The following is a 16,773-nucleotide window of genomic DNA, read 5'->3' on the forward strand; positions in this document are numbered from 1 at the left end:
ACTGACGTAAAGGATTCATCACACATATTTCTAAATCGTAGATGAGATCTGTGGAGAAAGTGGTAATGAATTATCGAGAAGTCTACTACTCACCCCTGCTGCCCAAGACGGAAGCAAATGAAGGTTGCTGTGGTAGGGGCTGTAGGAGCGCTCCATTTTTTCTTAGGGTATTAAAATACATGTGCTAGTCTGCTGTTGTTTGTTTTTACCATTTGTTTCTCCTCCTATACGTGATTTATAAGAGAATCAGGGGAGATGGCATGGAAGAGAGACACATTAAACTTCTGGAAAAGTTCGCAGTGGCTTATAACTACCAATTTCCAAAGACGCATCGCATCCCCTTCCCGGTAGAGAGCAGAACAAGTCGTAGCTGTCCAAGGCTTTCCTACTCATCATTAATGACAGCGAATGGTGAGATTCGTGAATTTTATATGACCACTTTAAGGAAAGACAAGTTTAGAATAACAATACTCAAGAAACTTGAATTCCTCTCACCTTTCCCTCTGGCCTCCAGGAGCGCGTTAAAACGAACCTAAGGTAACAACAGGTGTTTTCCCACAAGAGTAATGGCAGAGCTCTGACGGAGTATTGCTGACTCTTCGGGGAAGACCCGCAGAAGGCCGAAGTCAGTGAGTGAACTGAAAGTAGTTTCACACTTAGAACTTCTTTATAAACCCTGCTTATAGTTCGAATGCGCTTCTGTGCTGGTTTGAGAGGTAGGAAATACTTGCTTACATTGTCAGTAACGAAAAGAATTTCAATATTGTGAAGAGTTTGATCACATTTAAGCAAAATTTTTAAAAAGGGTGTTAAACATGCTGACCCTTTAAAAAATATGCTCAAATAAATACATGTGGACAGACTAAAAAAATACATTAAAAAAATGATCTGGTCATAATAAAAAAAAAGGAACACTTTTATACATAGGATTTTATTTTGCACTGCTGTAACAATTTCATTATAGACCAAGGGAGAGGAAAAAAAAAAAAAAGGGATAAAACCACCACACTGAGTAAATTACTAAAGCTTTTCTACTTTTGACAGGATTTTCCATCTGGTAGATTTATTGTCATATCCCCTTCAAAACAGACAAGATGCTTACCATATTTTAAAGATTATAGGTTGCCACTGAAAGAAAAATTTTACACAGTCACTGTACATCAAGGTTGAAAAACTGTCCTGCATGAAAAATATACTTAGAAATCATGTGAATAAAAGCAAAAGAAAACATTATTGTGTTTAAGGAAAGATTAAAGTCCTCATAATGTGCCATCTAAATGTGGACATTCATTCTTCTTGGAGTCGCTTAGGTGTAGGGAGTTCTTGCTTCTGCCCATTTCACTCATTATACTGTGTTTTTACCCAACAGTATTCATTAAGGCAAACAAATCCTTTTCTGAAGAGGTCTTAAAGAAACTGTGGACATATAGCAAACTTTTGGCATTAAAACAGGTTAACACATACAGAGCTTTTAGTAATGTACATTAAGCATATTTTCTTGGACTAGTGACAAGAAAAGATGAACATGCTCGTTAACAATGTCAAAAAGTTTAAAATTCAGTGTCCAAGCAATTCCTAACAATGCTTCTGTAGCTTTAAGCTCTAAACGGTATAGAATTTATGCAAATGCATTAAAGAATTCAAGCTTGGCAAATTACACCCAAGCAGGTTAAACTGTATATACAGAAAGTAAGTGATAAATACAGAATTAAAAGAGTCCTTCTGGTTTTCCTTATAGCCTTGAAAATTGACAAACTTTTTGAGGACAGTTCTAGAATATTAAACATTAGGTCACCACAGGTGTGAAACCTAACCACACAAACTGATTTAAAATACTCGAGATGACTTTGTAGTGTTTAATACAGTTCAGTTCGTAGGTAAGGGCACAAGACAACATTTAACAAAAATAATCACATCAATTGACCTAGAAATCAAATGCAAATAGATATGAATACAATCTGCAAAATCTGTCTTTTTAAGTGAACATTAACCATTTATTCAAAGTTATACAAGAATTTGAAGGATTAAAGTCTCCTGTGACATAAAGCCATGTCAAATAGTTTCATGTCTCAGCTGAGCAGGAGGAGAGAGTGAAAGAGGAAGTGAGTCGCCGCATTTGGGCAGCGAACAGTAAAAACGGACTCAACAGCAGCCTCCCCCGGCCTGCTGCCCTCCCTGATTGCCTGCGTGTGTGGCGTTAGTAGCAGCGTGCTGAGGGCCGATTTTAATGCCGTTTGCCTGGAAGGAAAGGGGGAAAGGACAAAAAAATGTTAATGGGCCCCAACCAGAGAGTACAGTTTAACTCAATTTCAAGAACTCCGGTGAATTCTTAATGACATGATTTTACCAAACAACTCGGAAAAAAATTCATTAAGCAGATTTTGGCAACAACTACAACAGTATCTCTGAGGGTATGTTCCTTCCTTTTAAAAATAATACTGTGGAATTCTTTCTGAAAATAACTCTTTATCCTACCAGGTACTTGTGAGTAAACAGAACCCGGGGAGTGCCACTTTCTAGGGCGTTCTCATGACGGAGAAACTGTTTCAAAACCATGACTGCAAGTACTCTTTTTGAAAGACAAAAACATGCACGGCCCTATGCTGCCCGAATACAACGTCAACTCTTTTCTCTAGACAGCACTTCTGCTCCATGTTGAATCAGCTGTGCGGGCTAAGGCCATATGAGTGTTCTGTGTCATCAATAATTTCTATGATCCCCAAAGACATGGCAGCTTGCCAAGAACCCACACACAGAGTAGTTCTTTCATTCATCAAACTCACACTTCTGTCTTAGCCCTCACTCCCTCAAGTGGATTTTACCTACAAATACAACACTTTGAGAAAAGTAATACAGTAGCTTCAGAAATTAAGCTCTTAAGGAAACTTTACGTCACAGTAAATCTCAGATTTATAGCGCTTGGCAGTTGCTCCGCAACAGTAGTAGCCCGGGGCTTTCTGGCACTAGCTCAGTATTGACAGCAGCTGATGTGGTTTCTTTTCGCTCTTTTGACTCCTCTTTAATAAAAAGCATGCCCTATGGCTCATTGGTTTTGCCCCCTCTGGGCTGGTAGCAACTTCTTGAGGAATCAAGGAGTCAGACTTGGCATCAGGCCAAATAAATCGCACGGCCTGTTGGCTCCTGACAGCACATTACAGTCAACGCCGCACCAGGCCAGTAAAGCAGTCAGCTACTATATGAAACCAGACAGAAACAATGAACGTGCCCTTTTAAACAGAGGCCCAATTACTGTTCAATCTACCTGGCATTAGTCTCTGAATGGTGTTGTCTTTAAAGGAACTCAAAATCTACTGCCATATAAGCCTACAAGATAGGATTTAGAAAATATATTACTCCAAATTAAAAGAAATGAGAAAATCAAGTACTTTTTGGAACCCTCAGGCAAACTGTTGTTTGTTTTAGCAAAGAATATTGAGGCAGATATGGAAGAGCCTTGTTTATGTACAGGCCAAGAGCCACACATGCAATAAAGGGTTCCTAACACCATCCTTCCCTAACTGTGACTCTGGGAAGCACAAAGTCTCAATACGGAATGGCAAAACTATTTATGTAAAAGTAATCTACCATACAGCCACATCAACATTCTGAAATAAGTAAGTGCATTGTGGGAGTCAGGTCAGAATGATAACCTTTGGTAAACACTCTGAATTACATGCTTCAAAGCTTTACGTTTTATCCTAATCATATTCATCAAGTTATTTTACAAAGAAGACAAAACCAAAAACAATGCCAATTGCCAATTATATATATTAGTCTCCTGAAAACATGCTATGCTATACTGGGAGTCATTTCCAAATTGGGTATTTCCCTCTTTCATACTAGACAAGAGAGCGAGCATCTTGCATTAGTAACATAGTATGTGCATTTACACACTAGAAAATTATTCCCCAAAGCAGATGACACCATATGGACGCGTGGATGAAAGTGGATTTTCTTCTCTCTTTGGAGGGTTATCTTTTTTTGCATTGCTTGCAATAAATGGTCACTTATTTTAATCCATTTTCACGGACAAAGCGATGCCCTACTAGAACATAAACATTTACCTATTATAGAACATAGAACAAAATCTTCCGTTAGAGGATTATAAACTAATAATGTGTTAACTGACATCATAGACCCATTTAAGGAATTTAAAAGAAATATAAACTCATGAATCCATGTAGTAATTAAAATTCAATTCTACATTAGTATGAGCCAATAGTATTTATTTATACATACACATATATAGATAGATAGAGACATAGATATACCTCGTTATTAATGTCAAAGACTCCTTCTTGGATTTTCTCATAAATTTCTTTTGCTGTATTAATAAATGCCTGAAATATAGAGAAATTGATTTGAATTATTTAAAATCACAAAGATAAAAGAACATTATGTAAAAACTCTGTAGAATGTCATAAAGTTCCACATAAGAAAACCAACCAATGTAATGCAGCATGTTAATTAATAAGGGACAAAAACCATATGATCACTTCAATAGAGGCAGGCAGAAGCAGCATTTAACAAAATCCAACAACCTTTCATGATAAAGGGACTTCCTCAACAGCATCTATGAAAAACTCACAGCTAACACCACACCAAGTGGTGAAGACTTAAAGCTTTCCTAAAGATCAAGAACGAGGCAAGGGTGTATACGAATGTTCGTCATCAGCAGCAATAGCCAAGAAGTGCAAACAACACGAATGTTAATCTACTGACGAATAAAAAACCCAAAAGGTGGTATAGCCTTTAATAACACAATATTACTCAGCCATAACAAAAAATGAAGTACTCCTTCCTACTACAATGTCCATAAACCTTGAAAACATTGTGCTAAGTAAAAGAAACTAGATGTAGAAGACCACACATAGCATGACTCCATTTACTGAAATGTCCAGAAGAGTTCAACCCATAGAGAGAAAAAGTAGATGAGTGGTTGCCAAGGACTAGGGAAACGGAGAGTGACTGCTAAGCGTATGCGGTTTCTTTTGGGGTGATAAAAATGTTCTGGAATCAGATAGTGGTGATGGTTGCACAACTTTGTGAGTACACTAAAACCTACTGACCTGTACTCTTTAAAAGGGTACCCTATGATCCAGCAATTGCACTACTGGGTATTTACCCCAAAGATACAGACATAGTGAAGAGAAGGGCCATATGCACCCCAATGTTCATAGCAGCATTGTCCACAATAGCTAAATTGTGGAAGGAGCCAAGATGCCCTTCAACAGACGAATGGATTAAGAAGATGTGGTCCATATATATACAACGGAATATTAGCCATCAGAAAGAACGATTACCCAACATTTGCAGCAACATGGACAGGACTGGAGGAGATTATGGTAAGTGAAATAAGTCAAGCAGAGAAAGACAATTATCATATGGTTTCACTCATTTATGGAACATAAGAAATAGCAGGAAGATCAGTAGGAGAAGGACGGGAAGAATGAAGGGGGGTAAACAGAAGGGGGAATGAACCATGAGGGACTGTGGACACTGGGAAACAAACTGAGGGCTTCAGAGGGGAGGGGGGTGGGGGTTTGGGATAGGCCGGTGATGGGTATTAAGGAGGGCACATATTGCATGGAGCACTGGGTGTTATACGCAAATAATGAATCATGGAACATTACAGCAAAAACTAAGGATGTACTGTATGGTGACTAACATAATAAAAAATTATAAAAAATAAATAGATAGCTAGAGAGGTGGGTAAATTTTATGGTATATAAACTATATCCCAAAAGAAAACTTCATCACTGGAGGGGGAAGGCAGGGATACCATCATGTGAGACTAGCACACAGAAGAAAAAGCTGTCAGTTCGGTAAACTGCATAAACTTTCTGTTGAAACCAGCTTACTTTCAGAGGCCACTGTTCCACACAGGATCCTCTTCACCAGGGCAATGTGTTACTTAATACACAGTTTAAGAGGGAAAGAATCAAAGGACGCTTATGATAAAGCAGCTCAGCTTCCATGCCATGCTGAATGAAGTTTCACCCTTTTCCCACATAGCACACTACTAAATTGACCAAAAAACCACAAAACACAAAAAAACAAAAATACCCCAAAAAACAAAACAGTGTTAAAACACTGACCAAATTACGCCTCTTATTTCCAAATGAATCCACAAGCACTCTACATGCATGTAAAATATCAAGCTACCAGGGGGCCCCTGGCTCAGTCAGTAGAGCATATGACTCTTGATCTTGGGTTTGTGAGTTCTGGCCCCATGCTGAGAGTAGAGATTACTAAACACACAAATAAAAAAAAATATTAGGATGTTTTATACGAATAGTGCCAATGCTACCAAAAGTGTTCAGAACCTCAAGTCTGAACTCTCCCATCTGAGAGCTCACAGATAGCAGGGCTCACATCCTAAGTCAGGGCCTCTTCGGTGAGCAGTCTATGAAAATTCATACAAGGCTATTCTCCACTAGCACTGCCACAGATTTAATTCCGAATTTACAAAGCAAACAGGTTCATGGAGAGGAACCAGTCCTACCTTTCGTCTTCTCCGCACTGGAAACATCTGACTGCTGAACTTGCCACCGGAGCTTTTGTTTCCTAATTAACAGGACTGATATGTTTTCACCTTTAAAGGCCTTACAGCTCCCCAGAGTCATCAATCTACGGCAGCTCAATTACTGCACCAAGAACACACCAGTCAGCGACGGAGACGCCAGTGACTGCGGCAGGAGCGCAGAGATATGAATATGCATAAACTCTAAGTGGCTGATCGAATCATCAGAGAGGGTCATGAGAATTTGCAGCAAAATAATGAGAAGAATTAATCACTGCAGATTCACGAGGCACTTAGGAAGCAAGTGCGCTTTTCCTGTGCGCTGGAGTTATAGGGAAGGAGAAATTGGCTTCCAGCCAACTCTGAATTGATTCACATTCCTCAAAATTGAAGTTACCCTTATAAATAAGGAAAAACTTAACTTTATTTCCAATAACATGTCAATTACGGTGATGGCCTTAGAAACCAGGCTAACTAAATATTGAAGTCAACAGATTCATAAATTCACAGGGCTCTAAATCCTTAAAGGGGCAGGCACCCGCATGTGTACATCTCCCTAGAACAGACAGAACTACAAGATCCCATAAATGAGTTATACCTTCATATAAACAAGCATTTGTATTATAAAAGATATATAAATGTGCCAATTTATGTAAAGAAATGCACATTTTTGCTAATCTGTTGATGAATCATTTTAAAAACTGGCCAAGAAAGCTATGCTATATGAAATTTTCTAAGTCACTACTAATTTTATGACCTGAATAGTATTTAATATTATTAAGCACCTTTAAGAACCACTGTACCCAATGGACTTAAGATGCATTTTATATCTGAAGAACATGCAATTAATTTCATTACAATTGAGATACATACAAATGGATATATTTCCTTTCGTAATTCTCATCATCAATGAAATAGTCTTTGGACAATGCTTCATTTACTTGCCATCCAACTCATGATTATATACTGAAAACACTGAAATAAAATATCTTTCCACTCCTCTGGGTGTATGATAAAGAGAATATTATATAAATGGGTTGCTTTGTTCACATGATGGCAAAATTAATTATATTTAATATGTATTATTAAATGATTAATTAATGATCAATTTTAATGAATCCTTAGTTTAAAACCCGATGTGACAAATGCAGACATTAGTTCACATGTTTTAAAAGCCGGTGGCTATCGATTGAAACTGTTGAATCCCCAAATATAATGAACATTAATCAAATACTGTTAAGGCTTATCAGAGATGAAATGAAACTTCTAAAAGCAGAGCCTTGGGTGTTACAGACAGTATCTGTCCCCTAGAGCTGCAAGCATTTCAAGAACTCGGAAAGACAAGAGACACCTCTTAAAGTAACTGGCTAGAATTTTAATTGCTCATTTTACTCTAGTCACTAAAAAGCAATGCCCACATATATCTTTCAATGTAGCAATGTGAAATACCTCTAGAACAGACAACAAAGAGGAAATGAGCAACAATTTAACTAGATACCACAAAGCCTTTACACTAAAGCTCTCATGTTTTCATGGGATAGTCTTAACTTGAAATTCCTTTCGGTTCTAAACATACCTTTAATCAGTTTCACTTCTTCTATTTCCCATGCTATAGAAACAAATTCTAAGGAGGGAGCAGGATAAAGAAAAGGGGAAGGGCGCCTGGATGGCTTAGTCAGTTAAGTGCCTGCCTTTGGCTCAGGTCATGATCCCATGGTCCTGGGATCGAGTCCCTCCTCGGGCTCCTTGCTCAGCGGGGAGCCTACTTCTCCCCCTCCCTGCTGCTCCCCCTGCTTGTGCTCACTCGCTCTCTGACAAATAAATAAATAAATAAAATCTTAAAAAAAAAAAAAAAGACAGAAAAGGGGAGCATGCATGAGGGCGTGTCTGTGAGTGGTAGGCCCGGTCCTATGTAGTATTAGGGGCAGAGGCAACAGGGGAGCCTGCATATGGCGGCAGCTGTGGGGACAGCAAACTGTGGACATCTCACAGCTCCTGACAGCGGAGTACACGCACTAATGATGATGCCATGGCATTAAGGAGAGAGGCTATAACCTGGTAAACTAATCTACCTGGAATACTTATTTCTTTATTATCAGAAAAATGAAGTTAATGACACAGCTACAGAAATTTTTAGCATTAGTTAGTGCAACACTTTCAAAGCATGACAACCTAAAGATCACTGTTTTGTAACATGTAAGTTAGAACTGTAAGCAAGAACATTATACACTTCTATACTCCACAAATACAATCAAATCTGAATATTAATAAATAGGTTACGGAACAGGAAAAAACATCTGCTAAGAAACCGATGTCAAAAGATTTCATTATTAGCACTGTGAAACAAACAATATCTAGGCAGAGCCACAATTATGTAGTAGAAACAGATTTCTGTGTAGCTAACTTAATTTGGTGAGCCTCTTGCTTTCCCATGCAAAATCAAAGGCCTGACCCTCTTCATTTTGCCATTAGCTCTCCCCCTTTGCCCTATTTGATTAATTGCCATGGTCAGTTCTTTACCTTCATTAGCCATTAATTGCCTTCCACCTCAGACACTAATCTTTCAGCCCCTGGCACTAGTTATCTGAATGGTTCTAATACCTACAGTTAAGTCAATTTTCACTGACTTCCCTAGCAAAAATTAAAATGAACATAACCACAAAGAACTATAAATGCATTATAATTCAAATAAATATTCAACATACAAGCTGATGCGTATCCTATCATTCATCATTCACCCAGGGATACCTACTGCTACCTGAGACCCAGCACTTCCCTAGGCACTATGGAAGATATAGGGAAGAGGATATAGTTCTTACTATTGTGAACGAACACAATTTAGTTGGGAGAACTGAAGCACAGGGACTTAAATCTCTGTTGAAGATGCAGGAAAAAGAAACTTTCTGCACGGACAGAGGGAGAATGCGTGCAGGGCAGGACTGAGGGAGGTCTACATGTGGGCCAAGGACAATGTGGTCAGGGCCTTTCTTTACAGCCGATGAGAGAGGACAGAGACAAAGGGGAACACAGAACAACGTTTCATTTTTATTATGGTTTAACAGTTTTTAACGCAAAATACTGAAAATAGATTGTCTACAACAGAGTAAAAGATTTAAATTCTTTCTTTATGTCACATGCTGCCACCTGGTGGCAAAAGGAAAAGTATACCATCTGATAGGTAAGAATTCAAAATAAATCAAAGTATCTTGGTTTCATTTAAACATCTTGAACAGGGGTGCACCTGGCTGGCTCAGTTGGTGGAGCATGTGACTCTTGATCAGAGGGTTGTGAGTTCAAGCCCCACGTTGGCTGTAGAGATTACATAAAAGTAAGTCTTTAAATAAATAAACATCTTGAACAGATACACGCTAGACAGCAAAGTACCCTGTGAAATCAGTGATTCTGTAGTTTTTTTCTTAGAACTGGGAAACGTGAGGTAACTAAAATGTTAATTTTCTCCTCAATTCCGAATCAATGCTATGAACACTACAGGTGTCCATGTGATGAAGCTAATAATAACCAATATTTACTAAGTACTCACTAATGGGCCGGTCACTATGCTAAGTAATTTGCACAGGTTTTCATTATTTCTGAAAGAAATTCAAAATACGTATAAAAATGAGGAAATTAATTTTAATTTTCTTTCATTTGCTCCCAAGAAGATCTGTGGGATGAAGTTATCCTTATGAGATTAGGAGGATGCTAAGGGGGGAGCTCTAGAACCAGACTGTCTAGGTTCTGACTCTAGCACCACGTCTTACTAGACGTGTTGCTTTGGACCCGCTGCTTACCCGCCCTGTAGCATGAGGATAATAATGGTGCCTACTTCACAGACTATCTGGGAGGATGAATGTGTAAAGCGCTGAGAACAGAGCTTGGCAAGCAGTAAGCACTCATGCCTTGTTAGCCTTCAGCATCATAAATGTGTGAGTGCAATGACGTGTGGGGAACAACAGGAGAGGGTAGAATGTGTCCTGAAACACGGCAGACAGAGTAAAGGAGAGAGACGGTGATCAAGGGGTGCCTGGGTGGCTCAGTCGGTTAAGCGTCTGCCTTCGGCTCAGGTCATGATCCCAGAGACCCGGGACAGAGCCCTGCACTGGGCTCCCTGCTCAGTGGGGAGTCTGCTTCTCCCTCTATCTCTCATCCTGCTAGTGCTGTCTCTCTCTCACTCTTTCTGTCTCTCTCTCAAATAAATAAAATCTTAAAAAAAAAAAGGTTAAAAAAAACAGTAATCAATACTCTTCAGTGAATTAAAGCATCTTGATTAAATAAAAACTAAACATTAAAAAAGTAAATTAGGAACATGCACCATGTACAGTGAGCTCTGAAAATAAAATATATTGAGGTAAGGCTTAAATATTATGCAAAGACAGGGAAGTCTTGTGGGAAGACCATCAGATCATAATTCAAGACTAGGCAGTTTAAATACAAACTCCTTCAAATCCTGTGGCTTTAAAATGTTCTGAGTCTATCTGATCTAGTTTCGGGAAGAGAGAATTCATACACATATCGTCCAATACAATGGCTTTCAAATTGTATTTCACAGACATCTTGCAGGGGCCACCTCTTGGGATGAGGTAGGAAGTAGGGAGGGCCCAGTGAAAGGAGAATGAAAACTCCTCTTTCCTCCTTTCCCGTGGCATCCCACTCTGCTTTTCTTTCATAGTTTCCTGCATTTCATTAGAAGGAAGAGGGCCACTGCTGAATCTACTGATCTATAGTAACTCTCACTTTATAGACAGGACTGAGCTACAAAAGGAGAAATGACTTGTCTAAGACCATGCACAACTGCAGCAGAAGCAAGATTAGCAGGACTGACATTCTGCCCACATTTACCTTCCCTTTATCAGGATGACTTAATCTTTTTTTTTTTTAAGATTTTTATTTTTATTTATTTATTTGACAGACAGAGAGAGAGAGAAAGCACAAGCAGGGGGAGCAGCAGGCAGAGGGAGAGGGAGAAGCAGGCTCACTGAGCAGGGAGCCCAACTCGGGGCTCGATCCCAGCATCCTGGGATCATGACCTGAGCTGAAGGCAGGCGCTTAACGACTGAAATACCCAGATGCCCCAGGATCACTTAATCTTTAACACAACTCAAAGGAATTTTCATTTATTTCATGTTTTCATTTTATTTTATGATGAATTTATAAAGAGGCAAGGTTGGCAACAGGGAGACCAGTACAGAGTCTAAAACAATAATCCAGATAAGAAACGACAGCCTGACAAATTAACTGTGGCAACCAGAATGGAAAGCAAAGATCAAACTTAGTATCTACTTTGGGGAAATTAACAGGACTTGGTAAATAACAGGGCAAGAATGGTAAGGTATTTAAGGGTGACTCCACTTTTGGCTGAAGTGAGTGACAGGGAAGGCTGTGCCATGAATTGAGATAAATAAAATAGGAGGGGCACCTGGGTGGCTCACTCAGTTAAGCGTTCAACTCTTTGATTTCGGCTCAGGTCATGATCTCAGGGTTGTAAGATTTAGCCCCGTGCTGGGCTCCGCGCTCAGCAGGGAGTCTGCCTCTTTCGCTCTCTTCCTCTGCCCCTCCTTCTGCTAGTGTTCTCTGTCTAAAACAAACAAATCTTTAAAAAAAATAAAATAAAAAGGAAAAATCGGGTTTCAAGGAGAGGATGAAGAGTTTATTTTAGACACATGGAATTCTAATGCTTATGTCAGATACAAGTGGAAAAGTCTTGGTAGCTGTGATCTAGATAATTGTGGGCTTATACATGAATATGCACTGTAAATGTGTGAGTACGTAAGTGTGTGATATGCACATATCAGCAGGACTTTCCCCAGTCACGTTTAGTTACCGTAGTTTCGTAGAGAAAGCAGATGTAACTTTCAAAGTTCGTTTGGCTTGGATGATCCAAGTTCTGTTGGGTGATGCCCAAGTAAGGGGTGGAGAAACTGAGGCTAGGCAGCAAAAATCTTCCCATTAGGGGAAGAGAATAAGTATTTATTAAACACTCCTCCACGGATGCTGGAAACCTGATAAGGTCAGGTCAAATTTCCAGTGAAGAAGTCGTGTGGTACCCTTGACACTGAGAACAGGGTTAAGGGGACAAGAAAGCCTTCAGTTTACGCCACATTCCAGCCTTATAGAAATACCTGTGCCAACACTTACAATACAGCCCAAGGCAGGTAAGATGTCCTCTCAATGCAAATTAGGTCTGGAGGTACTGGGACAGGAAACACGCATTAGCAAGGGGTCTTGAAATTGGTGTTCTTAGTTACACAAGTCATGTGTTTTCTCTAGACACAAAAATCCACCTATCCTGTCAGATGGCTTGGCAAGCTACTGCAATCTGTCTCAGGGCCAGTTAGCTGACTGTTTTCAGCTATTATCTTGGCTGTATCTTTTATTTATTTATCTTTGCTTAGATTTTATTTACTTGAGAGCATGAACACAAGAGAGAGAGACAGAGAGAGAGGGTGTGTAAGTGCACAAGCAAGGGAGAGGGGTAGAGGGAGAAACAGACTCCCCACCAAACAGGGAGCCTGATGCAGGACTTGATCCCATGACCCTGGAATCATGACCTGAGCTGAAGGCAGACACTTAACTGACTGAGCCACCCAGGCGCCCTTGGTTGTATCTTTTAGTACTTTAGCAGCTAAGCCAAGAATTGCCAGCCTTGATTTTTCAATAGCTCTATTTAAAGATTTTATTTTTTTAAGTTTATTTATTTAAGTCATCTCTACACCCAACACGGGGCTCAAACACATGACTCCAAGATGAAGAGTCAGTCAGTCGCATGCTCTTCCAATTGAGCCAGCCAGGTGTCCCTCAAGATTTTACGTACTCTCTACACTCAACGCGGAGCTCAAACTTACAAACCTGAGTTCAAGAGTCAAGTGCTCCACTGACTGAGCTAGCCAGGAATTCAAAGAGTTTAAGATTTTTAAAAAGATATTTCAAATTACTAGACTTCTGCCTCAACGTTGTTTGATGTTTATGTATTTTTCTGGCTTCCCATAAATAAAATGATGAACATAAGTAAAAATAACCCATCAAATGGCTAAGAGAGTGAGAATATCTGATACGGAGACAACTGTTAAGCAAACGGCAAGTTTAACCACAATACACACCACAATCATCTTTAGTTTCTATAGGGAATATAATACTATGAGTTTTGGTAGTGTACAACTCTTGAGAAAATGGAATTTTACTCTACAGAGAAAATACACAGAGAAAGACAGGGAAGGAGATATATATATACACACACACACACACACATATATGTATATATATATATATATATATATATATATATATATATATATATAAAACTACACACATACACAAACAGTTACATATATAACTATAATAATATATCACTTCTGGGGCATTTTAATCTTCATGAAGTCAGCATGAGGCATTTGGGAAGGGGTATTTTTCCTAGCCTCCTGTAATCTTTGTGACATTTATTCCTGGGTCTAAAAAAATCTTTTCAAACTACCAAGACCTTAGGTAGCTAGTGAAGGAAGCTCCTATCAAAGGAGGAGCCAATCTGTTCTTCTGGGTTTCAAAAATCTCATGGGTTTTAGAATGCTTAGAGCAAAGGTTTAGGACAGAATTCAGCCTACGTATTAACAAGTGGGACCAAAGCATAAAAGACTGAAGACTGAAGGAAAAAAGACAAGACTGAAGTAATTAAATAAATACTTAACCATCCAAACATTTATTATCTACTGTGCCGAGGAGAAATTGTGCCAGGTGCTGGGAATGCAGAGATGAAAAGAAAATCTGTGTTTTCAAGGAATGCTGCCCTTATGCTGAATCAACATGAAAAACAAGCATCACGACAGAGTGCTAAGATAAATTTACGCTCAGGAAGATATGGGCATGAACACAGAGAGAAGAGCATGTAACTGCTGACTATGTGTGCATGTGGATGGTGGCTGGTGGTGGAGGGGGCAGGGAGGGTGTGTTGTGTCACGGCATTCCAAGAGGAGGCCTGAGACTTCGTTATATCCTTGAAGGATCAGGTAGGCAGAAAGGGCATCTCAAGAGTACAGAATACTTTCTGTGGAGGCGGGCTGAAAGAGCACCACCCAGCCGATGGGCTCTAAGTATAATAGAGAGAGCACATTGTATGCAGTTGGCCAATAAGGGACTTGTCTTCCAAGCTAATGAGTTGATTCTGAAACTGTAGGGAGCCCACCACACATGGTTTTAATAAAACTGGGGAGTGACATTCAGTTTCCATTTTTAGGAAGATCTTAGAAGCAACATCGTAGAGGATTGAAAAATTAAGACAGGGAATCCAAAAGCAATGGTAGAAGAGAACAACTTGGGGAGATATTTAACAGGTAGAAATAACAAGACACAAGTGGAAAGCAACATATATTCACTGAATAAATGACTATAAAGGGGTAGAGAAAAAGAAACACTTTAGGACATATTTGAGGATTGAAGATATTTGAAGATTCAAATATCCTGAAGGAACTGTTTAAGGTAAAAACAGTCAAGTATTTGTTAGGACTGGCAATTAGGAAGCCCAGGGTAACCCTGGCCATGGTGGAGGAAGTTGACCTGTGAACTGAGGTGTGAAAAAGAATGAGGAAATGGAGATGGATCTTACTAGAAGATAGAAGAAGAGAATATATTCAGAACTGGGAATGACAGGTTTCTGTTTTTAAAATGGTTGAAACTTGATTATGTAATTATAAGCTGAGAGCCAAGAATCACTAGAGTAAGGGAGGATGAAATCGTTTGAAGGAATGTTTCTGAGGAACAGAAAAAGATAGTAGTCCTCCGGGTTCTTCTGTTAGGTGACAGAGCTGAAGGAACTTCACAGTCTCTACACTTCTCAGAGCCTGCCCAGGAGCAACAGCCATGACAACACTAGACAGCTGCTTCCAAATGAAGGCTTTCAGGCCATACCCCCAACCTACGGAATCAGAATCTGCATTTTAACAGGATTCCTAGGTGATCTAAGCATACATTAACGTTTGAGAAGCACAGCTCTAAATATAACTGATTTGGGGGGAGAATTGTTTATTTTTATTTATTCTTTTTAAAGTAAGCTCTATATCCAATGTCGGGCTTGAACTCACAACCCCAAGATCAAGAGTCATACTCTCCACTGACTAAGCCAGCCAGGCCCCCCTGGAAAAGAATGTTTTTACAAAATATTCTGAGCTAAGGAAAAAGCAGTCTCCACACCCCCAACTGCAACCCATATGTTACCATAAAGTAAGAGAATGAGCAAAATAAAAAAGACATTCATCTTTCAGATATCACATATCCCCTACCCCAATTCCATTTTTTGGGAGAATGGTTAAATCACATTGGGAAAACCCTGGGTTAAATAAAAGTGAACTAGTTTCTTAACAGGGGGTTCTCAGAAACTAATAAACTATCGTGAATTCTGGTTTTCTACAAGGGAGATATACAACAGCTCCTCCTAAGCACATCTGACCATGGAACCCTATGCAGAGGTGGCCATTTTATTATTAAAAAAGATTTTATTTATTTGAGAGAGAGAGAGAGAGAGAGTGCGAGAGCGCACAAGGAGGGGGAGCCACAAAGGGAGAGGAAGAAGCAGATTCCCCGCTGAGCAGGGAGTGGACCCTGTTATCATGACCTGAGCTGTAACCGACTGAGCCACCTAGCGGCCCCTAGAGGTGATCATTTTAATTAATACTCCTCAAAGGAGGACAGAATAGTCTTCAATACTGCTATTCTCTACTGTGTGGCACAGCAGAAAGGGGCTAACATATGAAAGAACTTTGACAACGTTCCACACAAATATACAACAGCATTATTTAAGGTACTTGGCATGTTTTAATCACCCGAGAATTTTTCTGAAATAGATTTTCCACTTATGAAACACTCTTCTGAATACCGATACCACATGTGTGCAACCAACACCACTGGGTTCCAGTGACAGAAGGAGCTTCTTGTAACCTTCATACAACTCCTCAGTTTGTCACAGGGCAGACCACAGAGGCCAGATTTTCCTGGGACACTGCAGAGTAGGACACTAAACAAAACTGTGGTTCTAGAATGAACCTCCAGAGAGCCACAGTTGAGGAGGTGAGGTGTTTCCATGAGGAGCCAGGACAGTTACCAGGTACACATGGTATCTTGGTGTCCTCAATGACCTTCAGGTCTTGGATGAAAACAGAAGTCAAAACCAATATTCAAAAATATTTACTGCTGGTCACATAGCTGATCCTTATTTTCCTATCAGCAAAACCGTTAGTAAAATGGAGGTCAAAGTAATTTTTTTCTTT

At 39.5% G+C, this 16,773-nt stretch overlaps 1 protein-coding gene across 1 annotated transcript in view; it reads right to left on the reverse strand.

The window, feature by feature from the left end:
* Window positions 1-1,842: 1,842 nt before the first annotated feature.
* RAB2A (RAB2A, member RAS oncogene family) overlaps window positions 1,843-16,773 on the reverse strand; it is an 87,769-nt gene continuing 72,838 nt past the window's right edge. Inside the window, exons 7-8 of the mRNA XM_045789043.2 lie at window positions 4,272-4,340; window positions 1,843-2,238 (exon numbers count right to left, since the gene is read on the reverse strand). Coding sequence (XP_045644999.1) covers window positions 2,143-2,238; window positions 4,272-4,340 — 165 coding nt within the window. The 3' untranslated portion in view covers window positions 1,843-2,142. The remainder of the gene's footprint in view (window positions 2,239-4,271; window positions 4,341-16,773) is intronic.

This window comes from Ursus americanus, chromosome 9, assembly GCF_024610735.1.
Source record: "Ursus americanus isolate L20-20 chromosome 9, mUrsAme1.1.p, whole genome shotgun sequence".
NCBI classification, from domain to species: Eukaryota; Metazoa; Chordata; class Mammalia; order Carnivora; family Ursidae; genus Ursus; species Ursus americanus.